We start from the raw sequence: 24405 nt of genomic DNA, 5'->3' as shown, positions 1-24405 counted from the left end.
AGCTTACCAAGTTCACCCCGGGTCCGCAAGCTTTTTCGGGTCGAAGAAATCAACCTTTCCAGCTCGCAACAAGAGAAGTTTGAGAGATGGGAATGTAAAGTCTGAATCTTTGAGAGGTTGCCTCTTTATTCCTAAAGAACGTCATACACAGCGATAAAAATCATGGATTGAGATAACAAGGCTCTGTTCTTCGGGCAGCACCCCAGAACTCGATATAAAAGTTTCATGGACCGTGGAAGGAAGGCAAGGGTTTTTATTACAGATTTGATGAGGCTCCTGACCCAAAAGTGACGGCGCGTAGCCGCATCGAAGTTTTGACTTCCAAAGACTCTGCGTGTGCAGTGGATCCCAAGGAGGGGGTACCTCGGACGTATCACCCGATGAACACGTAGAGGAATTCGAGGTTTTCGCAAATCGTGATGCTGTCTCACATCAGACTAGAACCGGGAACAAGTTGATCTTTTGAGGAGTTGAAAACACGCCTATAACGTGTTTGCCATTAGGATAACGAGAGGCCGCGACGAGCGGAGGACATTCAGTATGCATGAGGACTCTACCTTCTGCTGCCAGTGATAACTTTTCACCCGGCACAGGGTTCTACTGATAGGTTCTGGGAAACAAAGTGCGATTTGAAATCTTACGACGACGCATTAATGGGGTAGTGGTAACCTGGGTCGTTGCCATCGACCCGCCGGGGGTTCGATTCCCCCTTAATGCACTCCAGTATTATTGTCCTTGGGATTTTTTTCCCATAACTTTCAAACTTAGAGTTTACAAAAATTTAGTACTTTGACGTTGAAGTTTGACATTCAACCTGAACATTCAATGAACTTTCCTCGTTAACGTTAGAACAGTGAACGTTGATTGGCTCCAGCAGTCCAAGCACGCTGTCGGTTAACCATGAAAATGCATCTTCCAACTTAATAATGAATGTATTGTTCTAAATCTTACGTCGATGGACGAAACGCTATTCAGACGTCTTACTACTATGCACCACAATCTGGCATCCACAATGTAGCTTACTCCTTACAGCGACCTCATAGATTTTACTACTCGGCTATGCATCGTCGAATCCAAGCACACCATGGCGCAATATTAATTAGTTGTACATGCTATATATCCATCCCGTCGTTCAATTGTAGGCCTTCAAGCTTCAAGGCTTCAACCAGTTATCGAGCTCAACGCTCGAGTTGATGCCCATCGTGATGAACCCTGCAAGACCCTGAGTGATAACCCCACCCAATAAATGCAATCTAAAAAAAGACACGCGTCGTTAGTAATGGAAAAGAAGCCTGCGCGACGGGATCGCACACCCAGAGCAGGTGATCCACAAGGATAACGCTTACTTGAACACGGGATCGTATTTCCCCTCCGGACCTTGCGAGTCTTCAAAGATGTTCAGCGAGTCGCGCCAGTTCCGCGTGCGGCCGATAGTGTCTTTGATAGGGTTTCCGGTATATGGATGCATCTGGGAGAAGCTGGGGTGAGATGGGATGGGAATGCGTGGGTAGGATATCTACCTTGTCGACTTGAAGATTCACTTCGTCGTCGAAGAAGAACTGCCCGACATGGGAGAGCTTGCCTGCCTCGAACGTGCCGTTCGGGAGGGTCGTCCATGACTGGAAGACTTTGGTGTGGATGTGTGTCGCGCGACCTGTACAGAACAATTAATGGTGCGATGCGATGTCTCGCGAGAATTATTTTGCGTACCTGTGTAGTAACCCGGAAAGATAGCTACAGAAAGACGTCGTTAGAGGGAAACTGAATGAAGGAGGAGGAGGAAACATACTCGTGAATTGTGCAACACCATTCTCGTTGGTGGGCCAAGCGCCTCGTAGGAATGTCTCATGATCATTCGTCCTGGGAAAAGCAGTGAGGAGACCAGTTCGTTTCCCGCCAACCTGAGGTTTCTCGTTGGCGAGCTCTGGTTTCGGTGTGGGGTGTCCGGCGTAGTGACCAGTAGCATTTGCTTGCCATATGTCGACAAGAACATTAGGAAGTGGTTGGCATGTCTCTACATCAATGACGCCGATATCAAGGAGAAGAAGGAGGCCGGCTTGGTACTCGGCAATGTTTTGGCGTATGGGGTGACCAGCAAGGTGATAGTAAGGACCTTGCGTTACGATGGGGGCTACGGGTATAGTGTTAAGGCAAAAGCGAAAGATACGTAATAGGTTCGACGGACTCAGCACGCAAGAGTTGTTCTCCATTTTGGCCTCTTCGGTTACCGGTGTGCAGCTCATGAGCTCCTGCCCCTCCTCGCCTGGAACGGCTTTCTCTCCATCGGTAGCATCATTGTATGAAGTGAATAAATCCTGGTAGGCAGGTAGAGATGGATTACCAGCGAGGACCTTCTGAGCCCAAGCTCGTTTGCGCTGAGCGGTGAACTGAGCTACTGCTGGTGCGCAGTGGTAAGCTGCCTGTTGCAGCGATCGCTGGACCTCAATTTCTGCATCAGTTTTAGGATTTGAGTGGGCGAGGGCAGCTGGGATCAATGAAAAGACAAGGAGGAGGGAGGAGGGGGGGAGGAGGAACATCACGGTGGGGAAGAATATCGCATCGTGACTGAATGGGTTTTATAGGCGGAGGGTAGTTTCTCCGCTTCTATATTTGATGTATATTTATTTTCCGCGTTTATACATAATAGGCTCCCCACAAACTCCTGCGCCACATCATGGACATCCACATTCTTTCCGGGTCCTTCACCTCGTTCTCCCTCTTCCTCCTTGCCTTCTCGCCGCTCAACCACTCGCTCCGCCTTCTCCATACCGTACCCGCTGTCGGCCCACACCAGTACATAGCACAGACGCCTCACGCTGTGTACGCGACGACATGGGCATCTCCACCGGCCCTGCACGCGTGGACACTTCCTTCGCTAGCGCACATCGGAAGCACTCCCATAACGGCAACGTCATCCTATATCACAATCCTTGACTCTCACGCGTACTCCGTGGGTGGGCCCACAGGAGAGGTTCACATACTTGACCCAGCAACCGGAGCGTGGAAACGGAAAATACAAGAGATTCTATTTGTCGATTCCGGAAAGCTGGACGAAGCTGATAAGACAAGGAAAGCGCTGAGATACGGTTCTCATGCGATAGAGTTCACAGGCGACGGAAGCTATGGTTTCGTGCCGGTCCTCGGGACGGAAGAGATCCATGTCTTCAAGAGAGGTACCAATGGGACGCTCGAACGCGTAGCGAAAGCCAAAGGTCATGCAGGAGACGGTCCAAGGCACGTTAAAGTACATCCAAACGGAGAGGTTGTCTACTGCGTGACAGAACATAGTATGTTTTTCCTAACATTTTCGAAAATCGGAATGCTTGAGAGATGCGCGCAGCCAACAAACTGGACATATATACTTTTAATACAACACCTACGCCATCTCTCAAGCTCGTCTCTTCGAAGCCCATCTACGCTTCCGGTTCAGCCCACTCCTACAGGGGCGACACGCTGCTACTCGCGCCTTCAGCTGACCAAATTTTCACGACCACTCGTGGAGCAACGCACCTCGACCCGGGATACATCGCTGTTTTTTCTCTCTCCTCATCTGGTCTGCCTAGTGGCCAGGTTGAGTACTACGAGACCCCTACCTCAGGAGGGAAAGCCCACGCCATCGAGTTGCTCTCAAAGGCTTTTGAGTCGTCCACCACTGTGAATCAGGAATCTCTCTCTATCCCGGCCGAGTCCGTATGGATAGTCTTAACAGACGACGACCCATGCACACAGACGTCTGAACGCTGTGCGAGTGTACGAATACTTGAGTGGGATGGCTGGAATACAGGTGGAATACGCGAAGTGGCGGCGTACACTGGGACGGAGATGCAAGGTGGCAGTCATGCGATTTTCTTGCGCGCGCATGTGGATGCCGAGGAGGTGGTGCGGCATGATGAACTGTAGAGCGGCCAATGGGGTCGCGTATGTTCTTTAGGCCAATCGTGCTATTTCAATTTGGAACTTGGCGGGACTCAGATATTCCTCTCGCTGCGTATGGGCCCAAGTGGAATGATATCTCCTTCTGCTAGACTGGATTAGAGTACAGTACGTATTGTTGATGATTCGAGCTTTGACCAACGTGTATAATGCTACCATATATTCACGACTTAGTAGCCGGACATGAAACCAAAAGCAGTCAACTTTGAGCCCTACAGTGGCATATGGGTTGAAGCATTTAACAAAAGGGAAAAAAAAACAACAACATACGCGCCCTCTTGACCGCCAGGAGGGCGTATGTTACGATCTCTCTCGTTGGGAGTCGAGAAAGTAATGTAGACGCCACCCCGGTACGCCATCAGAGAGTTGTTAATACTGTAACGAGTCTTATTATGAGCTGTCCGTCGTTTATGTAAACAGTGCATGGCTCATTGAGAAGAGTGTAACTTGTTGCTGCTCCGAAGAAGTTACGCTGCATCCCTAGAGGAACCGCCTGAGCAGGAGGAGCCAGCATATAAGAGTCGAAAAGGCACTGGAATTTAGAGGAGGACGTGAATAACGAGAATATGAAAAGATTACAACTTATTGTTGAATCCGGAAGGAAGTGAGGCTGCCAAATAAAAGTCTCGTAAAACACACCCTCCCGTCCTTGGAAGGGCGCGTGCGCTTCGCCGATATGCCAACAGAGAGCTGAGTACATACGGCGCCGCTGGTCCCATATCGCCCTGGCGATTCGTTTATGTAAATGGATCCGCGACTACGAGGTACACACCGCCTCGGGACTTTGTGGCGTATATCTAGAATCAGACGCTGCCGCCTCCATTTGAAGAAAATGCCAGATTGTTCCATATGCGTGTCCTAATGAAACAACGCAGTCTCTGACCAGTAGCATCAAAGGGGCGGGACAGCTTCCCGCCCCTTTCCCCTCTGCTGGCCAACTTCGGAAACGCCAATTCGATTACCGTTATCGGGGATCTCCAGGTGAGGATTATCTCACAGCCTTCAACCTTGGTGGACAGTCCTCTTACACCCAACCTTTCAGATGTACACGTGCCAAGGAGGCGAAGAACGTACGCTTGGGTCCTTCATTGATCTTTTGGGAAGCGAAGGGTGGAAGTTAGAGGAACTCTTCACTATCCTGACTCACAAACAGATTCTGGCAGCCCCCATCTAAACTTACATAATTTGGAAATGCTATATTTATAATTTGGCTGTTGGTGATGTACCTTACATTCGACCACGAATTCCGACAGCAAGTATCAGTTATTGTAGGTTATTGTGATTCATCTTCCGATCCATTCAAAGACCGGCGTTCGTTCCTTTCCGCTGTGTCAACTAAAGAGACACATCTCTGCTCTCTTACGCCGTGAACATGGGCTAAGCGCGTGGCAGACTCCCTTAATGCTGGTACGCAGCAGCGGTTGAAAGTCAGCCCCTCTCACTCTACGAAGTTCGGCCAATATAGGGTAAAAAGCGACCTGCATTTGCGAACACTGCAAAGACAACTCAGGCGTGACGATGATGATTGCAATCATTAACCATAAGGTGCGCACGAAGAACAGCATAGCATAGATACACCTTGGATCCCAACACCGAGCCCTGATGGTGCCCCAAGAACGGCCAACAATGTTTAAGCAGTGCTTGCCCTACGTTACGCGTAAGTGCATGGAAACAAATGAGGTAACAAAAAAACGGACTTGTGGTGTGATGCTTTAATCGCAGCTACCTTGGCCTTCTTTTCAGCTACGCGCTTGGCAATGAGAGCACTGAAAAGTTCATGTGTCAATCAACAGAAGGAGTTGAAGTAGAAATGGATCACTCACTCATACTCAGACTTCTGCTCCTTCTGGTGCTCCAATTTTCTGCGCTTGACGGAGCGGAGGTGACGCCGGCGCTGGAGACGGAGGGGAGTAACGAGGCGCTGGATCTTGGGAGCCTTGGTGTAAGGCTTCGCATTCTCCTTCTTCGTACTCTTAACCTCCCGACGGATAACATACTTGCGGACATCATCCTCCTTGGACAAGTTGAACATCTTGCGGATGTTCGTTGCCCGCTTGGGACCAAGGCGCTTAGGAAGCACGGTGTCAGTGAGACCAGGGATTTCTGAATTTGCGTCAGGACAAGTAGAATGATCAAGGGAAAAGTGTACACACCGGCTTCTCCCTGCTTCACGATAACCAAACTCAACACAGCGATATCCGGGCCCACTATGCATCCACGAACAGATTTCCGCTTCCTCTCACCCGTCCGGCGAGTGCGATAGCACGAGTGGCCGTCGGCCAACAACAGACGGACACGGTGGGGGAGGAGCACACCCTGCTTCATCGGGAAACCCTGCTTGTCATTTCCTCCAGTGATCCGGAAGACAAATCCCTTGAGCTCATCAGAAACATTGTCGCCAGGTACTTCTTGCGAGATTTTTTTGTCCATGAAATCGCGGACGCGGCGGTCATCATCGATGTCGATGAGTTTTTGGGCGCCAGTGGCGGGGTCTGGGGATGAAATTTAATGGGATGACGACAGGCATAGGTAGGATATACGCACTGGAGATGTTAAGCTTCATCTTGCCCTACTTGCCTTGAGCCTTTGCGTGGACGACGAATGAAACGATGAGGAGCAAAAATGGAGGGAATTTGTTTGGTTCCATTGCTGCAGCTACACGATTCTGGTGGCTGACTGTACAGTTATCGGGAATTGCCGATGGCCAGGATTGTATCGCTGCCGGTCTGCCTTGAGATTTGTGTCGCCTCAAGCAAAAATCTTTTCGTCGTCGTCTTCAAGAAAAAAACTATCCAGCCATGGGTCGTATGCATGCTCCCGGAAAGGGTATCTGTGCGTGTCTATTTCCCTTGCCATCAGTATTTTCCTTGCTCATCCTTGTCCACAGCCTCCTCTGCTCTTCCCTACCGTCGTGCCCCCCCATCATGGCTCAAAACGACTCCCGACGACGTCGTTGACCACATCGTCAAGCTGGCAAGGAAGGGTCTTACCCCCTCGCAGATTGGTGTTGTCCTCCGTGATTCGCACGGTATCCCCCAAGTAAGGTTCGTCACGGGTAACAAGATTTTGAGGATCCTCAAGTCCAACGGTGCGTCCTCTGCCTTTTGCTCATACTTGTAATGCTGAGCCTTTCTGTGTCTTTCCCCCCATCACTTTGTGTTGACTTGAACGTCGATGCATTATTTTTATTGCCTTTTGTTTGGGGATAGGATTGGGCCCATCCATCCCTGAGGACCTGTGGCACCTCATCAAAAAGGCGGTCGCCGTCCGCAAGCACCTTGAGATCAACAGGCAAGTGTTCGCCTTTCCTTGGTGATCAAACTACTGAATCTGGCTTGTCCGCTATCCCAGGAAAGACAAGGACTCCAAGTTCCGTCTCATTCTCATCGAGTCGCGTATTCACCGTCTTGCTCGTTACTACAAGACGAAGCAGCAGATTCCTCCCACCTTCAAGTATGACTCGGCGACCGCATCGACATTGATTGCTTAAACGGAACACGTCGGTTTTCGTGGAGAGTTGTGTAGCCATGTTACTATGATATCACCAGCTATGCATTTGCTTTCTGTCCTTCATAGATCTAAGTCCGGTCGGCCAGCAGCTGCATAATAATGAAGGTTCAATATCTTTTCCGTTATATGAATCCGTGCCTTCAAGTTAAGGAGTAGTACTGAGAACGTGTACCCCCATTTGTCGATGTATAAGCATGCTAGCTGCGCTTCATCCAGGCAAAATGTTTTTTTTCTGGCTGCAAAGGAACGTGATGTCACCTGCCCAAGGTCCCCCTTCCGAACACCGTACACACGTTTCGCTGAGACCGCACGTGTAACGACTTCGTCTGAGCCTTTAAACGAGACGCGGTTCTATGGTTGTTTTCTCGCCGGTCCTTTCTGCGGTCCCACGTCCAGCATGTTTTCCTTGGTTCTTCTTGCTCCTTTGGTTTATGCCGTGAATGTTACCCACTATGCCCCCCGCTCGACGAACATCAACAACCTCACGTATGTAGTGAATGGGACGACGGATGCGCCGGGAATATTCAACAGCTCTACGACGCCGGACTCGGAATATGGCACGTACAACTGGTGTAATATGCCTCACGTTCGCGTTAACGAATACGTGTACGTCCAAGCCAGATATTCGTCCTTTTTCGCATGTATCCTGACATGATAACGTAGAACTCCGTCCTCGAATTACACCCTCGAATACGTAGAGGTCATTCAAAGGCACCACAAGCGCACACCGTATGCGTCCAACACGTTCTTCAAAGAGGACGTAGCGTGGAGTTGTAATGGTTCGGGTCCCGCCTATTACGCTCAAAGGTGAGCGATTCGGGGTCCATGGCATGGTCGAACCGCTATATAATTTCTGTAACAGCACCACCGGACCAGCCGTTTCTGAGATTCAGGTAGCTTTTTTTGATGAGTGCAGTGGTTCGACTACTAATTTGTCGATTTTCAGTGGCAAGCATCTTCTAATCCTACAAACCCGTGGACAGATAGTGTTGGTCCTGGATTCGTAGGGTCTACGTGAGCATCTAATCTTTTTTGGTGAACTTTCCTCACCACCACTATAAAACACAGCTGTCAATTCCCTCAGATTACGACGGAAGGTCTCTTCGATAGTTATATCCATGGTGCCGTATGTTTATCCATTCTCGAACTTGGCCTTTCCTTGACATGGACCTCAGGATTTGAGAGAAGTCTACGCGTCCCGACTTGGGCTCACTTCCGAACTTTGCACATCTCCAGCTCAAATTCGTGTGTCCCTTTTTATATTACTGGCATCCGCATTCCTTGATCTGACAAAACAATTTTGTCTAGGCGTAACTAATAACGTCATCACTTCTCAGGTCGCTGGAGGTCTCGTAAAAGGTCTCTTCCCGGACACGACTGACGCTGAAGTCCTGATCGAAAGGAGCGGAATCGATTCCCTCGAACCCAGCCTTTCTTGCACCAATGCCATCAAGCCGGGTACAGGCGACGAAGGTGCTGGTGACGGGGGTGTCTGGAAAGGCCATTTGGCTGCAGCGCAATCACTGTACGATAAACTAGATTCCGTATCGGGAATTGCGTCCAATGACACTGCGAGTTGGCATGTCAGTTTCGATCAGTGAGTGGAATCTTGGGGTTGTCGAAAAGATCCTGACATTCGAGTTTAGCTACTACGATAACTTGAGTGCGAAGCAGTGTCACGCAAAGTCGTTGCCGTGCAGCCTGAACGAGACAGATATATGTGTTACACAAGACGAGGTTGGTTATTTATGTTCCCTTGGGGAGACCCAGTTCTTAGTATTCACCATCCATAGGCCAACGAAGTCTACCGCCTCGGCAACTGGGAGTACTCGTACATGTACCGCGACTCGCTGAATTCCACGAAATACAGTACGCTCACCTACGGCGCGTGGTTGCTCGAATTCAAGGATCATCTCGAGACCGCCATGAGTATATCGAATGGGGTAAGATTATCGAGCTTTTCTTGTATGGATTCATGTATTCTAACGAATCGTTTCTGAGTAGACCAAATATTTCCACAATGTCAGTTTTCGTTGCTCTCTTTGTGTTACTGTTAATTGACAACTGCTGCAGGTTGCACATGACGGTTCCATGTCCGCTCTTCTCGGTTTCCTTCAGGTATCAGAGATGGTTTGGCCTGGGATGTACGTATTTCCTTCCCTCTTGTAATGGGCGGCCTCCCTGATGTGCTTGGAACAGGGGATCAGAAATCGTCTTTGAGCTATACAGTGATGCGGATGGTGCGTACTTCCTCCGCGTCTTGTGGGGTGGCCAGCCGATGGAGACCTCCACGCCTATGGGGACACTGAATATGATTGCAGCGGAAACTTTGATTGACTGTGAGTTGTTTCCTTGTGGTATTCAGTAGATGAGCTAAAGTCGCTCGCTGTGGTAGATATTGAGGAGACGGTCGGAAGCGGGGAGGAGCTATATACGGCGTGTATGTCGTAATATGTATACGGGCCCATCGATACGTTTCAAGGAGGTGATGTTTTAGACGACAATATGTGCATGGAATTAAAATAATAAAGATACCACTGGAGTACCAGCAAACAAAGAACAGTGCAACGGTCACAATTATGAAGCAAGGATAAGATGAGGGTCGCAATACGCGTTATGGTTCAACTATTACTAACCGATTGCCATTAAATAAGTGGGCTTGATAACAAACGTGAGGTGATAATCTGTCGTGATGTGGCAGTGCAGCTGTCGGAACCCGGGACGAATGGAATTGTTGATCCTGACCCTTCTACTGAACGGATCACAGACGTCTCTCTCGATCTTCTAGCTGCCCAGGTTTCCTTCATGCTTGTTTTTATTGTTATTTGAAGGACCCTTGGCCATCTGTGCTACCTCAATGTTCCCCACTGTCGATCTCTTCATGCAACAGCACCAAGTCAACTGCCCACCCGAATGGAACAGAAATAAGTTTTGTGTGCGCCTTGTTGGACACCCAGATTCCAGTTCGACTCTTGGAAAAATCACATCCACCCTTGTCACAGAGAGCTTCCCACTTGCTCGGTGAACTGTGGGAATTGTTCGTTCATTCACCAAGCCGATTTGGGGATGGTGAATCTTCAACGGACATACTGGACACGCTGTAAAATTCGAGCAATCCCGACACAGTAGCGTTTATACGTAGGCTCGATCTTTTACCCAAGTCAGATAACACGGACAGTACGTACTGTTATGCTCATTGGTCGTTGAAGATACTTTCTGTACTGTTGTAGTGCCTTTTTTTTTATCGAGCGATACATATGCGAAGTCTTGAAGACACATAATGAAACGTCGAAATTGGTCTGTTTTGCGGTATCGCATATTCAGAAATCAGCATAAGCTCGATTTCATGCCATGGAGGTTCAGGCAAGTCAGGGGTCAATGTTCAAGCCTATTTGGTGCGGCAAAGATGACGACGGCGATTCTCAATATTTTCCGGAAGCGCTGTAATGCTTATTTGTCGGAGCTATCCTATCCGTCCCTGACCCGTCCTCGTCATGGCGGACGTCCGGATTTATCTCAAGCCCTCCTCTCTACACAGCCACTCCAACTATCTTACATTTCATTGGCCCTCTGATTTCGAGTACGGGCCATTCTTCGCTGAACATCAAGTGATACCCTACGATGCTACACAAGTCTACACTGTACAGTCTCCTGGTCTATCTGCTTCACTCTCCACACTCTTCGACGATGTCATACCTAGTCTTGATGCAGAGGTTCCCGATATCCCAATAGAGTAGACCGCTCTGAACGGCCCTCCCTTCTTTAGCTTGCAATAGCAAATGTCAACTTGGCGTTCGAGTTCCGGATCGAGTGCGAAAACCACATTGTTCAACTCTCCAAAGGCGACCGCGCGCTAAGCCCCCCACCTCCAGATATGCGTGCACCGTCGTTTTCACCCAAGTGGTATAAAGTAATATTCTCTACCGGAAAACGTGGTGGCGTCGAACTGCGTAGCCACGAGTCTCAGGATACTGAATTGGAATTATTCGTCTGGATATATATGCAACAAGCAGCAGATAAGCGGTGTTGTAAGTGTTTTCAGGAGCAAGCCGTACTTCACTTGACGCCATTCCAGACATCTGGGCATCTTTTCGCCGGGAGATGTATCAACTGATACATCCGATTGCTCCAGATCATTTACCCTCTCGTCACAGTCAGTCCCATGTCATCGCAGTTGTTCTTATCCATTGACTTATTTTCAATCAGCTGAAAATCTGGGCTTTTTCGACTCCCTGGGTAGATAGGCTGCTTCTGTCCTTGCATCCATATTCACCACCGAGACATCAGTTAACGACAATTGTCCTCCGCTCCTTTCCCCATCCTCCGGCAATGGATCATCAGCGACGGATTCGACGGATTCTTCTCGTGCTGGCGATCTCAACGAAGACTCGAGCTTGTCTTCTCTTTACCGTTCGTTCCGGGTGTGTTTTGTCATGTCATATCGATCGTCTGTGCTGACTGTCTTTAACCACCGCAGGAAGTTCTCACCGTCTCTAACACCGTCGACCTGTAACACAGATATCCCTTCGACGGATTAACTTATGTACTACGTCCCTTTAATTTTACTTCGGTGGTTAAGACTTCGGAAGGTGAATGTCTGAGTACAACCCTGCAGCTGCCTACCACGAGAGGTCAGTCAAAGATCGCTGTCAAGACGTCAATACACAATTCTTTACTGACCTGAGAATGAACGAAGTTTGACATCCCTGTGACGAGCACAACCCACTTCCAGTGTTCCACAGCACACTTCGATTTCCGGCATCGACGTCGTTCAACTTGCTGAGGGCAAGACCAACTTGAATAGGCTGATATTCCCCAATCTTGGGAGGGCCAGTCCCTTATCTACTTTCCTTCGCTAACTAAGTACTCTACGACGGATTTACAGCTTTATGGAATAGGTGAATCGCACTGGAAAAGCTTTTCGTCTCGTAATTTCTAAAGTCTAGGTATTAAAGGTATCAAAATCATTATGCGCACGAGGTAAAGTAAGAAAGAACCGAAAAATACGCAGCATTAATATGCCTTCGGGGCATCCATACCCAGCCTGATCTCCTCCATTGCGGTCAAACGTTCGACGCGCATCTTCTCAATATCTCCTCCCAGCGCCACTTCCCACCAGCGCTCTTCCTCCGGAACATGTCGCCATCCCCCGGTCAAGAATTTTTTCATAGCTTTAGGGTCAGCGTGCTCTAGCAAATGTTTCGCAGCCACATACGATGGCGGAGGATTCTCCACAGAATAATCCCCTATGGAGAATCCATTAATGGCAAGGACCAGAGCCGGTGGGATGGTGATACGACCAATCTTGAAACAGAACTGAGAGATAGATATGCAATGGACGATTGCACTGTCGGGTTCTTCGTGAGTAGTAGCAAGTTTAGCTGCGAGCTTTCGGAGGTCGGCGGGATGGTCGGCGGTGCTGAGAAGGGGCGTTGAGGCTTCGAGGGGTGTAGGTGCAGTAATGTCGTCCGCTGGTGTACGAATTGGGCCATTGAAGACACTGGAAGCAGGCGAAGGAGCGACTTTCTTTCCTGTCTTCCGACCCTTCTTTGGCTTGGTGACAAATTTACCGATTGCGTACATCTGATGGACGTGTCAGAACGACGATTGACAGGCTGACTGGAGACGCACCCATTTATCACCCCAGGACCCGACGGTGAGACGAACTTCGTACGATGCCAACATGGGAATCTCTCTGATATACAAGAAATGTGTGGCTGCGATGAACTCGGTTAGATGTGGTGGTGAGGGAAACAGTGTAGAGAATATACCAGCCAGAGGAATGTACCCATCCACACCTTCACGGAAGAGTTGAGGCGCATACTTGCATGCCCATCTGAAGCGGACCGAGTCTAGTGTCTGCATGCAGGTAAGCACGCCTCGTTCGAGATAAGCTTAACAGTATGAGTTAGCGTTGACCTTGGCATAGCATGAATTACTGAGATGGAGATTAAAGTCGCTCTCGTCAGGACCTTACAAGGTGTAAGCCTAATACGATAGTGAAATGGGCGCAAAAACTCACTGGCCCAGTTGTAGTAATTCATGGTCATTGCAAACGGATTTTTCCCAATTGGAGAAATCGAGTCCCACCACGCCCGCGACGCTATTTTCTTTCCGGACTTGTTCTTGTGAACGATGCTCAAACGATGTAGCCTATGCCGCATACGAAGGTTGTAATAGGGCGCCAAAACACGTACTGGAAGATTGCTTAGCCCTTCAACCTGTACGCGTCGTATTCGAGAACGTACAGTGCCATGCCAGAGGAAAGGACCTTATGTTGATAAGAAGGAGAATGGCCAGGAAGTACTTCAAAGGCATAGCCAAGCTCAAGAGTCGGTCGACAATCGGAGAGACCATGACGAGAAACGACAGGATTGACGATAAGCGTTTCAGCGCCTTACATTATATTCGCCGGACGCAACCGGTAGATGAATACCCGAATGCCGAATAAAATGCCGTGGCTTCATGAAATCCACGGGGACGACTAAGCAGAATTTCGATGGATGGCCTGGATAGTCGCCCGACGATGCCTAACTTGAAATCAATTCTCATGCCAATTAGCGAGGCATATCAGGATCCTGGCATCATCACGATCATTATTAGTATTGGTTGATCTCAAAGGATGACTAGTACTAGTGAATGCTTGAAACGGTGCCAGGACATTTATCAGTGATACGATTGACACCATTCTTTGCCCATGTATCATCTAACTACAGTTCATTGATACTAGACGTGACTACACGTAAGGACCTACTCGACTAGACGGTTATTTATCATCATTTTGAACGCGATCAAATGGGAATGCGATGGTGCCTGAAGGATCTAGTCATTGATATATACAGTCAAGTCGGTTCGTTTGAACGTTTGACTCTCGCACGAGGCATTTTGCTTTAGTCTTCCCCCAAGGCGGAGCATTCAAGATTAAATGATTTCGTCATCCCTGAAACTGTTGGGACATCTTTCTTGCGGAACGAGATTAAGGCTTGCGCATACTCCCAAGAGTATGCAAATGGTACATGGTACATATTCAAGACATCGTCCAGGGTATCTTCAACGTCGACCAAAATACGTTGTCACTGGGAGCAGACCGTGTCTGTTGGAAGGCATGTCTTGAAGTTTTATCGAAAGTGGAATTCGCATGGAATCTAGACAAAACAGTTTTCAAATACTCCTCTGCAATTATGTTCCAATCCGTATACACATTGTGCCTGCAGGCGTGACGAAAGTGCCAATGACAAAAGGTCTTGAGATCCTCCATCCTCTGCTAAGACCTTTATGTCTTCTACATCGTGGAATAGCTGTCCCACGACCTCCCCTGCCCCTGAGAGATGGGAAATGTTGGCACAAGCATTATGGAGTTGAAAATAGCAACGGCTGGGAAGAGGAATTTGCCCGCCGGTCGCATCCTGAGTGTCACTTGGTCCGGAAGTCCATACGCAGCATTTCGTCTTAGAGGATAAGTACGGATTTCATACGTATGACTATCATCCTATAACGATCTTGTATTCAGAAGGAAGAGGAAGAAAAATAACTACTTACTTGCCCAATTGGATGAAGAGAGACGCTGAGTTCATCAAACAGACCGTGGAAGTCACGCGTTGTCGTGAACGTATTCTCTGCTCTGTGAATATTATTTCGATTGAGCTCTTGGACCACCGAAATTTGTGCAAATCGTTGAACAATGGCAGCAGCAGAAAACGCCCATTCCAGCTGACAAGCAATTTGAGGTTAAATGGAAGCATAGACAAATGTAAGGGGGTGAATGATAGACATACTTTTCTCTGCGCGGCATCTGACAGTCCGACTATATGGTCCGTCATCAATTCATTGAATATGTGACCCGGCCCTGTACCTCTCATTCTCTCCCCCACATCCATATTGATCACTGTCAGGCCGTTGATAGCGCTGTCTTTGTCCACATTCCTTGGCAGTATATACCGATAATTGTCTCGCATCAAAGCCTGAGGAGCTTCAGAACAACACTTTGGAAATTTTTTGCTTACCAACTTTTTAGCGTTACTTGAACTGGAAGTGGGATGTGACAAAAGAGCTGCGATGTTCTCTGCCGTTGCGTAGAATGATGGTCGGGGACTATGGACTGACATAGGCGTCGGTGTTGCACCCTTCGGATTTTTAACTAGTTGCAGTGAACGTCATTCTTGGACGGCGTACGGCGAGGACGCCATAACATACAAGTACAACAAGCCCGCAAGAAACTCGCCATTGTCGTTGCAAGTGGATATTTCTTGTGCCAGACAAGCCTTGCCTTCTGTGGAAGAAGAGTGAATAAGTCCAAAGTCCAGGACTCGCGCCACAACTTCTGGACTGAATTTGAACATGGCGGTTTCAGAAGACCCTTTCGCCAGGTCACCCACGACCACGTCCCAGCTATCGCCAAAAGTTTCGATGTTCAAACATACGCTGCGTGTTCATCAGAGAGTAAGCGAAAAGGGTTTCGTAGAGTATCAGAATTTGAAATTTGGGGTGCTTGTCGGTCGGTCTGGAAAGTTTCACAAGACCTAGCGGTGTCTTCTAAAATGATTTTTGAAAGACCATAGTGTAAAACGGCCCGTTGCAGAGTTTCTGATGTCCGCAAGTACAGCCAGCGGCAGACCTGCGGAGAGCAGTAGTGGGAATACTACTTTTCCCGCAGTACTGAGTATATGATGTCGGCGATATTCCCGGTTTTAAATGATATTGATAACCCCAAGCCCGATGGTTTTCTTTGTCGGAGCACCTATTCACCATCTACATTGGACTTTGAACGTTAGGAGCATAAGATCCTCCGTAGGGACATGCAAGCTCTACGGGATGACAGGCGTGATGGAAGATATCACCAAGACTTGTCTGAGATTTCATCCAACTGAGGTTTACTAGACCAGCTTACGAGCTCGGATCAGGCCTCAGGCTTCAGGAAAGAGATAAACTTCTACAGGACACGAGTTTCCTCCATATCTATAGGGAAACAAATTGTATCGAATGTGTCAAATACTAGATATGAAGTAAATCGACGAGTTCGTCATATTCATCATGCAACTCGAAATTAGATTCGTACTTGGCTGCGCACCTTGGAAGGCAATACCTGTAAAGCCAGTGCATAACTCCCCTATAGTCATACGTAGGAATATAATTGGGAGACGGCTTCGCATGTACCCAGAAATGCAAACCATCTAGATTTATCTCCGGGCGACACAAGGCCTTGTCGAGGGCCTTCCAGAAATGCGTATCACATGGCGGGATCGAACCACCCTGCACCCTGTGCTGGTCTACCGTGATCTCAACGGTGATGAAACTAAGCATATTCTGGGACGGGAGGGCAAGAAACGTTGTCGTCCACCACTGGACGCAGCGATTCATCTGGTCGAAATCGTCGCTCAGGGTTATGGTGATGCTGATCTCCTGCACGTCCTCGATATGGAGAGGTTGGAGCCCTTCATCTTGAAACGAGTGTAAGCATATTGAAGGCTTCCATGGCGATGACCTTACCTAAATTAATATATGCAATGTCAAAATCCTCGAGGGTAAATTCCGGAAGATCCAGCAATGCTTGGATTCGATCGACGATGGTTCTGTCGTTTACGACTCTGGCTCCGTCTCCTTCGATCATGATCCTTTTCAATGCCTTCAAGGAGGCGGGTGACTCTGGACTGGTAAAAAGGTCCCACGCGTCATAGTCGCCGTCGACGACCTCAATGGAGAAGGATTCTAACGTGGGTCCTCGAGGGATGGTCGCAGCCACCGTGCCATCCCACTCCTGTAACTTGCAGCCCTTCAAATTGAGGCGAATGAGCTTGGGGAGCGAGGCTACGAGACATCTCATGTCGTTTCTGGAGCACGTGATTGATCCCAGACACAGCACGCAAATGTGGGGAAAGGATATAAGGGCTGAGCGGAACGCTGAGGGATTCGGGAAATTGAACCAATTTAAGCCCTGAATATCCATAGCATTTATGGGAACACGCTCATCTTTGAGGCGGCTTAAGAGTAGAGGAAAATATGGGTCGGACCGGAGGGTCATCGAGTTGTGATCCTCGATGTAGATTTCATTATGTTGCTCATTGGCGTGAGGAATGTGTGAGTAAGAAGGAATATGAAGGGCATGTTGGATATTTGGGGAGGTTATGATGCGATTGTACAGATCTTGACACGAAAAGCGTTGTCGCTCGCCAAAGTATAGGAAATCACGGAACACTGACAGACTCATGGATGCTATGCTGTAACCAGTTGATAGAACATAACGACGTATACATTAAAATCACTCACGAGAAGGCAGAGGATGCGGTCGGAGAGAACCTAGAGATGACCTTTCAAGCAAAGGAGTGGCAAACAGACAATGGTGTCCCGAAAGAGATACGGTGAAAGAACAATGGCATTTGCGGTCCGACTCCCCGACGGTCAGACTGCTCAAAAAGAGTGATTGGAATAGAAAGGTACCAGGGTAACCCTTGGCTAGTTCGGCTAAAGAGCAGGCCCATACTACCTAGTAGGGACGTCTGCTCGCCTAGGCTCAGGATCACATGTTTTTCAATCGACCTTGACATTTAGAGGTACACGGTGAACACTCCAAAATCTATAATCGCAAGAAGGCAGGACTCGCAGCTCAGGGGGATTGGTCATGGAGTACAGAAGCCATTTTCATTTAATCTACTTACTGGGCGTTAGTTTTGAGCCAGACTTCTCGTCTTTCTTCGACTTTTCTGTACCAAGAAAGTTAAAACACATCCTTAGGATGGATAACTACTACTCACCTATAAGCTTCAGTGTATCCAGATACCTGTGGTGTTCAGCGTAGACCGCCCAAGCATAATCTAAAACCTTTCTCTCATTTTTGAACAGCAGCCCCTTTGCATCTTTGATTGTGTATAATGCAGCGGAAAAGGTCTTTTCGTCAGGCATCCCCGTTCCAGGGACATGAACCTGAATTTGGCGAATTGAATAGATGCCGCAGAAACTGGGTGTTGTGTAGCTACTCACTGCATCCGCACCGATATATCCTAGATACCAAAAGACAAAGTATTCGCCACCGGAATCAATGACACGTCCGTTACGTGACTTCGGTGCCCACGAATCCACGGTGATGTACAAAGGCTCGCTATTCAGTCTAGGTCCGTTCGAAGAAGCGCTCGGGTCTTGTGGTGATAGTGGTTGGTGAGTCGGTTTGAAAAGGCGCATATGTTCGGCTTTATATCCTGACTGGACGAATACATGAACGAAGAAGAAAGAGAAGAAAGGATTTGCCACAGACCTCCTCGTACGCCTCTCGAAGCGCGGTCTGTTCCAAAGACTCGCCCAAGTCTTTCCGCCCTCGTGGTAGAAAGTACTCCTTGGTGCGAGAATCGTACACGACGACAACTCTGTTCGAGGATGGCTGTAATATGACCATGCCTGCGCCTAATAGGAAGTCCTGGGAAGCAAATCCACTGTAAGGTACGGCGGGGCTGCTCCATGAGGAGAATATGTGTGGTTGAGGTTCGGCGAGAGGGACTTTTTGGAGCTGAGAAATGACGTTCCCAGCCATGGTTGACAGTAAGTCTGAAAGGGGTTCGCCATGGTGGTGACGATTTCTATTTCTGGTCACGAGCTACGGTGTGGCACAGATCGGTTAGTATTACTAGTGAAGGGACGGACACGTGATATGATAAATTCATCTACAGTCGACTCTCTCATAACCCATACTCCGGAGTGATAGCTTGCATGTATAAATGAGGTAACGGCCGCTGCAACCGTTCATATTCCCAACAATAGAGGGAAGTGGCCAGGCACCTCAATCCTACAAGATTGCATGTTAGACAAATCAAACGGGAGAGGTGACTTGGACCACCGACGTACCGTAGGGTCGTTTAGAAGCCATCCACAAGGGCCGGTTGATAGCAGGTGGGTAAGTCGAGGGATGAGATCATGGTAGATTATGGATTTCTGGCGTCCGGCTATATCGGATAGGTAGTATATGTATGCGGGACTGAGGATGTAAATATCCTGGGAGGCGATGGGGACATAAACAGCTTTCCACGTCCGGCTGATCCGAGGGCAAGTCATCATGAAGGACTGTCGACAGAGGGCATTTCAGAGTGCCATAGCTCATATACGATTATTTCCACAAGCTCTGGAGGTAATGTGGTAACAGGAGTATGTAACGGGAGGAGAGCGGATTAGGCGCTAATGTATAAAAAGGGCAATGGTTCAAATATAACCTCACATGATCTGATACTGCGAAGTGCATCTACTTCATACTACATTACAGAAACGTTTCAACCCAGCAGGACCAGCATGTATTGAAAAAAGAAAAGCATAGAGGTATCTTATATATCTCAGGTAACATTCAGTATGACTGTTATACACAGATTGACGTTTTCTCGTCAGGTCATCTCGTGAGCAAAAAAAAAAAAGAAAGGTGATGTCCATGAAAATTTGTCTTGAATTCACCTTCTTACGGTTTCCTGCTACTCTGCACTGGCATCCATGGCGGCCTCCTTCCGGTCCACGGGATCTGATACCGCACCTTCCACAGCAGAGTCGAAGCTGCCCAAACTCTCGTCGCTTTCACTTTCTTCCCCGTCGACGGTCAAGGGAGGCGTCACACTGGGGCTGACTTCCTCTGCTTCTTCTCCTGAGAGCACCTGCCATAGCTTATTCAAACCGACAATTCCCCTTTGCCCATGTCTCCATGGGCAGCCCTCATCCGGCTCCAACAGACTTTTGTTGAACACCTCCAAGCTCCACCAGCCGTTGAATCCGGTCTCTTGCACCAGTTTGGTCATCTGGACGACTGGAAGGAAGCCGAGGTAGCCGGTAGGAAGATTGGGGTTGGACGTATCTGCTATCGAGAGTTCCACGTCCTCGGGCAAAGGCTCGCAGGGAAACAATCGCGACCCGCGAGACCAAGTCATCCTCCGAGGTGCGTCCGGGCCGTCGAATATAGGTTGCGAGGGTCGGGCGGCGTCAGCGAGCTGATACAGGAATATCCTGTCTCCGGGGATCGTTCGTGACATCTTCTCGAGATTATCCATCATTTTGGCTAGCGTCTGCTCTGCTCGAATCGATGATTCGGTTGCTGGGTCGGCGTATTGGTTGCCGCTATTAAGATAGATGAGTGATGGTGCTTATCGTAACGATAGGGTGAATCTTACAGGGTGTTAAAGGAATCGAGGATGATACCGACATTAGGAAGATTTACTCGTTGAACAACGTCCCAGACGAGCTCCCAGTTATCTACGACAGTTCCCCAGGATAAAGGTTCGTAGCCTATCCTGACGCCATATGTCGTTGCAAGCTCACCGAGGCGATGGAAGGCATCTGCCTGAGCATCGAGGTACATCTCCACAGTGTAGGTATCGGTGATCGGATGAGGCCCAGGAACATGGTTGGAACAGACAAGCATGAGATCGCATTGGAAGTACTCCATCAATCTCAGCCAGCGCTCTGCGCTATCCAACCCCGCTTGGACGTCTGACTCAGTTTTGAAGTTCTCGAAATTCCGTAGAGGCTGCACGATGGGTATGGTGAGATTATGAGAAACGCACAAGGCGGTGATGACCTTAGCGCACTCGCGCTCGAGGTCGGGGGTAGGTAAGGAGCGCGGGGAGAAGGGTTCGCAGAAGAGATGGTGGTGCTGGCGGTCGATGACTTCGGCTACGAAGCCCTCGAAATCAACCATGAAGATTTCGATGCCATCGTAACCGAGACTAGAGGCGACTTCGATCTTCGTTGGCAGGGAGTGGTATAAGTGCGAGCCCAGCGAGAGACTCGCAATCGCGAACTGTGGTCTGGGCATGGCTTGGGAAAGGAAAGAGAGTGGTAGAGGACAGTTTCCTCTTTTTGATCGTCGGAATGGGATTTTTCCTCTAAGGATGATCCCTATTCCGTCGTTTGATTGGACCCATGAGGGCTGACAGATCATCCTACAGCCATGAGATGCAGTTTCATGGATTTTTACGTTGTATCAGTGTCATGACATTGGAGGACGATGGAGGATGAGGGGAATCGAGGCTCAACCGTGTTATCTGTTCAGATCAGGGACGTTTTCTTCCGTGCCATTTAAATCCGGCGTTCAAAATGCAAGTGGATCGTTGGAGCCTTAGCGTCATTCAGTACTGATCATTGCGTCGTAGATTGAATGAACTCAGAATTCAATGTGGAGAAGAGCGGACCGCTGGGTCTCTTCAATGTCAGTTTGGGACGTTGGCCCAGTACTACAGATGTGGGCAGACTATCCAAAAATCCTTTTGTATCATCTTCTTCGTACAAAAAAATCATTCATTTCTTTCGATCCGCTTGTTAGGACTATCTTTCTTCTTTTCGAGCCAAACTTAGTTATGATTGGCCTGTGGGAATCTCTGATCCAAATTCGGTATTGCCGACGGCAGGTCACGTGGCCGTATAATCAGTTTTTTCGCCTGAGCGCGTCTTGTCCAACAGCCACCATCTACAAACCCAAGTTTCTCTCTAGCCTGCCCAGCTTTCTCGTCTTTCTCGACCTTTCACGCTTCGGGTCCCTTTTCTCTTCGTGCTGACTTTCTCTATGCCTGTGTCCTGCCGCCCAAGCCACAGACATTCATTGTGAATGTTGTCTAACCCTAAGTCTCTTTAGTCTGCCATTTGACCACGTTTTCACTTGAGAAACACCGTTTTCTGTTGCCAATGGCTATAAGAGTAACTACCGAAAGGGCGTGGCGTCGGGGTGTAAAGTGGCTGAATGCGTCGCGTTGGTTATTTTGGGTGTTCGCGGATCTCTACAGGCATTCTAGCCAGACGTTGACACTCGTGCCCATGCATTCTTATCGCATCTCCGGAAAGTGCTCGTTCGCTCGCCCGTCTTCTTTGGCACTCTTACGTACCGAATCTCGCCTGTGTTGCCTCGGGATCCCGATTCACTGCATGGCGCGTCATGACCCACTGGCGTACAAGATGTCCCTTCTTTATTTTGGGGTCAGGCGTCATGCATGTGAAGAGGGAAGGCAATACTGGAAACGCGGAATTCACTTTCAAGTGCAGAAGATGGCGTAGTTGGAGCGCCAGAGAAGCGTCGCGGAATCTTTGTGAGTGTTACAGACAGAGTCGAGTGGGTTCCACACAGCCGTAGAGATTCACTATGCAAGCATTTGGGATAACCGCTGGGCATCCGTACTGGTCTCCAAGATCTTCTTCGCCCCATTGTTACTCCGCGACTTGCGATTCTTCCACGCCAGTGAGATTTATTTGTCGCTGGTCCACCACTTCCCCACTGTCCCGGCTTCATGATAGTTTCATTCCTTTCGGGGATAAAGTGTCCGTACAGGTCTCTGGCACCTCCTTTTCCGCTGGTCTGTCCTCGTCAGGGGGCAAGTCCAAATCCCGGTGATGTTTCCTGTGGATTTAGTTTCCCTCGATCGCCGTGGGTCACTGCGGTGTTCCTTGCTGGTTGTGACTATGTAGGGACATCACAGGAGAGGCTCAGAAGCGTCGGCGTGCGCATCGAAATCCACATGGCCTACGGTGGCATGGTTACATTGACAATTCTGGAGTGGGTTCTTCTACAAGGAGATTTTCAAGAGGAACATACAGGAAAGCGAGACTGCTGGACTACGCACGCGGAAGTGGCTTTCGTAGGTGATATGCCATGGCACGGCATGATACTGGTAGCTCCGGGGGAGGTGTCTTATCTTTAGAGATGACGGTTCTGTTCGCGCCTCGATTACCAAAGTCCGCCCTCTTCGGTTTCTGTGCTTCTACTACAAGAAGGCGGATGCGACGTTTTTGGCTAGGCTGTAGTAAGCCGCTTTCCTTCCTTCTACGCTCTGTCCGGACGCGGTGATTTGTGAACGAGGAATGGTGGCCCCGGGATTCGTGTGCTAGGCAGGTGTATGGACCAGGATGCTTTCACTACTTTGATGGCTTTAATGACCGAATAGAGGACCGCAAAGACATAGTCTCTTGAGCCTCCTTTGATTCCTCGCTTAGTCTGTTCTTCCACACCGAGACTTGTCAATGCCTTCCTTTGTTTCTTAGGAGAGCGAACTAACTATCCTTGACCCAAAAACTGGCAACCTGTTGGCGCATCTTTAGAAACCTCGGGCTCCTGTGGTCGCGGCGTTCGTTAGCCCTCTGTTGTGCTCTGTTGTTCACATTGATAATTGTTACTCCCGCGGGATGTTTCAATAGAGTTTTGTGCTCGAGTGTCAATGGACAGTCCACGGAGCGCTGACGAGGGTTGCGGTGTTGTGACTGCGGTGATGCGTGTGGTAGACGGGGTGTGTTAGGGGATGCTCTTGGCGAGATGTTTGTTTCCGCTTCTTTCGGAACTTGGAAGGTGCAGTCTGCGGTAGCATACAGGAAGACGGAATGAGTGAGAGGGCAAGGCAGGATCGAGGCTAAAGAGTGGTCCTGTACTTGCGAGAAGCCCTTGGGGTACGTGGTTGATCGTTCTGGTATCCTTATTTGTCGGATTCTGTGGGATTGTCATATACTCGTTCACGTATGGGCTCTGTGGTAGATGGATAGTGCGAGCGGAGGGAGGGTAGTTGGATACCTTGCGGTTGCTATCGGCTGCGAGGTATCTGACGCTGAAGCGAAAGTGGTCGAACGGCATGGTTGGTGCGACGTCGTTGAAGAGGGATGTTTCATGAACTCGAGAGTGGATGTCAGGCATTCCGGGATCAACGTGACTGAACTGTGGATATCTTCCCTGGCGCTTCGACGTTTTTGGAGAGGATACTTTGATGTCCGAAGATCCAGAGTTGAACGTCTTGATAATTTTTGGAATTTTATTGATTACCTTCGTGGTGATTTGCCTGTGCTTTCCTTCCTAGAAATAGTGAGACAGGTGAGCTTTGTGTCATGGGACGATTTCTATTTCTGACTATTTGCAGGAAGCATGGCAGCTAGTGTGAGATAGGGAACGGCCCAGCCACCCTTTGCGCACTCTGATCAATGTACGCACATTTCTGACGGACTTGTCGTTGGGTATAAATGGTGATGTCCCTTTGC

General features: G+C 48.9%; 14 protein-coding genes and 1 non-coding gene across 15 annotated transcripts; 5 read left to right on the top strand and 10 right to left on the bottom strand.

Moving 5' to 3' along the window:
* The first annotated feature begins 647 nt into the window (after positions 1 to 647).
* On the top strand, positions 648 to 718 carry BT62DRAFT_t174. Its single transcript has one exon. It is a non-coding gene; the product is annotated as a tRNA-Gly (tRNA).
* Positions 719 to 1018: 300 nt separating this feature from the next.
* Positions 1019 to 2566, bottom strand: BT62DRAFT_975487 (aromatic compound dioxygenase). The gene is made up of 6 exons (XM_043189195.1): positions 2186 to 2566; positions 1790 to 2131; positions 1711 to 1734; positions 1521 to 1654; positions 1347 to 1468; positions 1019 to 1253 (listed from the first exon to the last, which is right to left on the bottom strand). Exons 1-6 carry the CDS (start codon positions 2535 to 2537, stop codon positions 1154 to 1156), a joined length of 1074 nt encoding a protein of 357 aa, XP_043034236.1. The 5' UTR covers positions 2538 to 2566; the 3' UTR covers positions 1019 to 1153.
* Positions 2567 to 2652: 86 nt separating this feature from the next.
* Positions 2653 to 4103, top strand: BT62DRAFT_937703 (uncharacterized protein). The gene has a single exon (XM_043187381.1). The coding sequence runs from the start codon at positions 2675 to 2677 to the stop codon at positions 3656 to 3658; it is 984 nt and encodes a 327-aa protein (XP_043034235.1). The 5' UTR covers positions 2653 to 2674; the 3' UTR covers positions 3659 to 4103.
* A 1460-nt stretch (positions 4104 to 5563) lies between these two features.
* BT62DRAFT_1012325 (40s ribosomal protein s6-b) lies at positions 5564 to 6496 on the bottom strand (the record flags this gene model as incomplete). Its single annotated transcript, XM_043177913.1, has 5 exons — positions 5564 to 5579; positions 5631 to 5699; positions 5757 to 6036; positions 6087 to 6425; positions 6478 to 6496. The coding sequence occupies 5 exons, from the start codon at positions 6494 to 6496 to the stop codon at positions 5564 to 5566; spliced, it is 723 nt and encodes a 240-aa protein (XP_043034234.1).
* A 235-nt stretch (positions 6497 to 6731) lies between these two features.
* On the top strand, positions 6732 to 7423 carry BT62DRAFT_983013 (uncharacterized protein; the record flags this gene model as incomplete). The annotated part of the gene is made up of 4 exons (XM_043189738.1): positions 6732 to 6765; positions 6821 to 7021; positions 7143 to 7224; positions 7285 to 7423. The coding sequence occupies 4 exons, from the start codon at positions 6732 to 6734 to the stop codon at positions 7421 to 7423; spliced, it is 456 nt and encodes a 151-aa protein (XP_043034233.1).
* A 417-nt stretch (positions 7424 to 7840) lies between these two features.
* Positions 7841 to 9894, top strand: BT62DRAFT_909918 (phosphoglycerate mutase-like protein; the record flags this gene model as incomplete). Its single annotated transcript, XM_043183770.1, has 13 exons — positions 7841 to 8049; positions 8107 to 8250; positions 8306 to 8336; positions 8390 to 8457; positions 8512 to 8569; positions 8619 to 8688; positions 8752 to 9040; positions 9090 to 9180; positions 9237 to 9386; positions 9448 to 9465; positions 9517 to 9587; positions 9643 to 9782; positions 9839 to 9894. The coding sequence occupies 13 exons, from the start codon at positions 7841 to 7843 to the stop codon at positions 9892 to 9894; spliced, it is 1395 nt and encodes a 464-aa protein (XP_043034232.1).
* Positions 9895 to 12456: 2562 nt separating this feature from the next.
* On the bottom strand, positions 12457 to 13761 carry BT62DRAFT_909821 (uncharacterized protein; the record flags this gene model as incomplete). The annotated part of the gene is made up of 6 exons (XM_043183764.1): positions 12457 to 13026; positions 13075 to 13160; positions 13215 to 13302; positions 13363 to 13415; positions 13466 to 13639; positions 13692 to 13761. The coding sequence occupies 6 exons, from the start codon at positions 13759 to 13761 to the stop codon at positions 12457 to 12459; spliced, it is 1041 nt and encodes a 346-aa protein (XP_043034231.1).
* An 893-nt stretch (positions 13762 to 14654) lies between these two features.
* On the bottom strand, positions 14655 to 15404 carry BT62DRAFT_838005 (uncharacterized protein; the record flags this gene model as incomplete). The annotated part of the gene is made up of 3 exons (XM_043182433.1): positions 14655 to 14891; positions 15007 to 15153; positions 15219 to 15404. Coding segments are annotated over 3 exons (570 nt in total), but the record flags the coding sequence as incomplete, so codon positions are not given.
* Positions 15297 to 16273, bottom strand: BT62DRAFT_937695 (uncharacterized protein). Its single transcript, XM_043187380.1, has 2 exons — positions 15451 to 16273; positions 15297 to 15404 (listed from the first exon to the last, which is right to left on the bottom strand). The coding sequence occupies exon 1, from the start codon at positions 15780 to 15782 to the stop codon at positions 15597 to 15599; it is 186 nt and encodes a 61-aa protein (XP_043034229.1). The 5' UTR covers positions 15783 to 16273; the 3' UTR covers positions 15297 to 15404; positions 15451 to 15596.
* Positions 16274 to 16333: 60 nt separating this feature from the next.
* Positions 16334 to 17939, bottom strand: BT62DRAFT_569308 (uncharacterized protein). The gene is made up of 3 exons (XM_043181427.1): positions 17707 to 17939; positions 16930 to 17657; positions 16334 to 16880 (listed from the first exon to the last, which is right to left on the bottom strand). The coding sequence occupies exons 2-3, from the start codon at positions 17645 to 17647 to the stop codon at positions 16435 to 16437; spliced, it is 1164 nt and encodes a 387-aa protein (XP_043034228.1). The 5' UTR covers positions 17648 to 17657; positions 17707 to 17939; the 3' UTR covers positions 16334 to 16434.
* Positions 17892 to 19065, bottom strand: BT62DRAFT_569285 (uncharacterized protein). Its single transcript, XM_043181426.1, has 3 exons — positions 18689 to 19065; positions 18192 to 18636; positions 17892 to 18140 (listed from the first exon to the last, which is right to left on the bottom strand). The coding sequence occupies exons 1-3, from the start codon at positions 18959 to 18961 to the stop codon at positions 18088 to 18090; spliced, it is 771 nt and encodes a 256-aa protein (XP_043034227.1). The 5' UTR covers positions 18962 to 19065; the 3' UTR covers positions 17892 to 18087.
* BT62DRAFT_569272 (uncharacterized protein) lies at positions 19066 to 19596 on the bottom strand. The gene has a single exon (XM_043181425.1). The coding sequence runs from the start codon at positions 19480 to 19482 to the stop codon at positions 19171 to 19173; it is 312 nt and encodes a 103-aa protein (XP_043034226.1). The 5' UTR covers positions 19483 to 19596; the 3' UTR covers positions 19066 to 19170.
* A 467-nt stretch (positions 19597 to 20063) lies between these two features.
* On the bottom strand, positions 20064 to 21226 carry BT62DRAFT_849085 (xylose isomerase-like protein; the record flags this gene model as incomplete). Its single annotated transcript, XM_043182465.1, has 2 exons — positions 20064 to 20517; positions 20571 to 21226. Coding segments are annotated over 2 exons (1110 nt in total), but the record flags the coding sequence as incomplete, so codon positions are not given.
* An 854-nt stretch (positions 21227 to 22080) lies between these two features.
* On the top strand, positions 22081 to 23087 carry BT62DRAFT_1012318 (uncharacterized protein; the record flags this gene model as incomplete). The annotated part of the gene is made up of 3 exons (XM_043177912.1): positions 22081 to 22428; positions 22492 to 22627; positions 22684 to 23087. The coding sequence occupies 3 exons, from the start codon at positions 22081 to 22083 to the stop codon at positions 23085 to 23087; spliced, it is 888 nt and encodes a 295-aa protein (XP_043034224.1).
* Positions 23088 to 23209: 122 nt separating this feature from the next.
* BT62DRAFT_1012317 (uncharacterized protein) lies at positions 23210 to 24067 on the bottom strand (the record flags this gene model as incomplete). Its single annotated transcript, XM_043177911.1, has 3 exons — positions 23210 to 23385; positions 23442 to 23735; positions 23809 to 24067. The coding sequence occupies 3 exons, from the start codon at positions 24065 to 24067 to the stop codon at positions 23210 to 23212; spliced, it is 729 nt and encodes a 242-aa protein (XP_043034223.1).
* Between the last annotated feature and the right edge of the window lie 338 nt (positions 24068 to 24405).

Source organism: Guyanagaster necrorhizus (genome assembly GCF_019112545.1).
Source record: "Guyanagaster necrorhizus MCA 3950 unplaced genomic scaffold BT62scaffold_45, whole genome shotgun sequence".
Classification (NCBI taxonomy): Eukaryota; Fungi; Basidiomycota; class Agaricomycetes; order Agaricales; family Physalacriaceae; genus Guyanagaster; species Guyanagaster necrorhizus.
Note: the sequence above shows the minus strand (reverse complement) of the source record. Positions and strands in the feature narration are given on the sequence as shown.

Coding starts and splice junctions, on each gene's coding strand:
- BT62DRAFT_937695 (XM_043187380.1), bottom strand. CDS start 15,782: ATGTTCAAATTCAGTCCAGAAGTTGTGGCGCGAGTCCTGGACTTTGGA.
- BT62DRAFT_975487 (XM_043189195.1), bottom strand. CDS start 2,537: ATGTTCCTCCTCCCCCCCTCCTCCCTCCTCCTTGTCTTTTCATTGATC. Junction 1,655..1,710: donor CTTTCCGGGTTACTACACAG/GTACGCAAAATA, acceptor TGTTCTGTACAG/GTCGCGCGACACACATCCAC. Junction 1,254..1,346: donor AAATACGATCCCGTGTTCAA/GTAAGCGTTATC, acceptor GTCTTTTTTTAG/ATTGCATTTATTGGGTGGGG.
- BT62DRAFT_569272 (XM_043181425.1), bottom strand. CDS start 19,482: ATGATGACTTGCCCTCGGATCAGCCGGACGTGGAAAGCTGTTTATGTC.
- BT62DRAFT_569308 (XM_043181427.1), bottom strand. CDS start 17,647: ATGAGTCTGTCAGTGTTCCGTGATTTCCTATACTTTGGCGAGCGACAA. Junction 16,881..16,929: donor CATTGCATATATTAATTTAG/GTAAGGTCATCG, acceptor ACTCGTTTCAAG/ATGAAGGGCTCCAACCTCTC.
- BT62DRAFT_937703 (XM_043187381.1), top strand. CDS start 2,675: ATGGACATCCACATTCTTTCCGGGTCCTTCACCTCGTTCTCCCTCTTC.
- BT62DRAFT_569285 (XM_043181426.1), bottom strand. CDS start 18,961: ATGGCTGGGAACGTCATTTCTCAGCTCCAAAAAGTCCCTCTCGCCGAA. Junction 18,637..18,688: donor TTCGAGAGGCGTACGAGGAG/GTCTGTGGCAAA, acceptor GTATTCGTCCAG/TCAGGATATAAAGCCGAACA. Junction 18,141..18,191: donor GGATACACTGAAGCTTATAG/GTGAGTAGTAGT, acceptor TTCTTGGTACAG/AAAAGTCGAAGAAAGACGAG.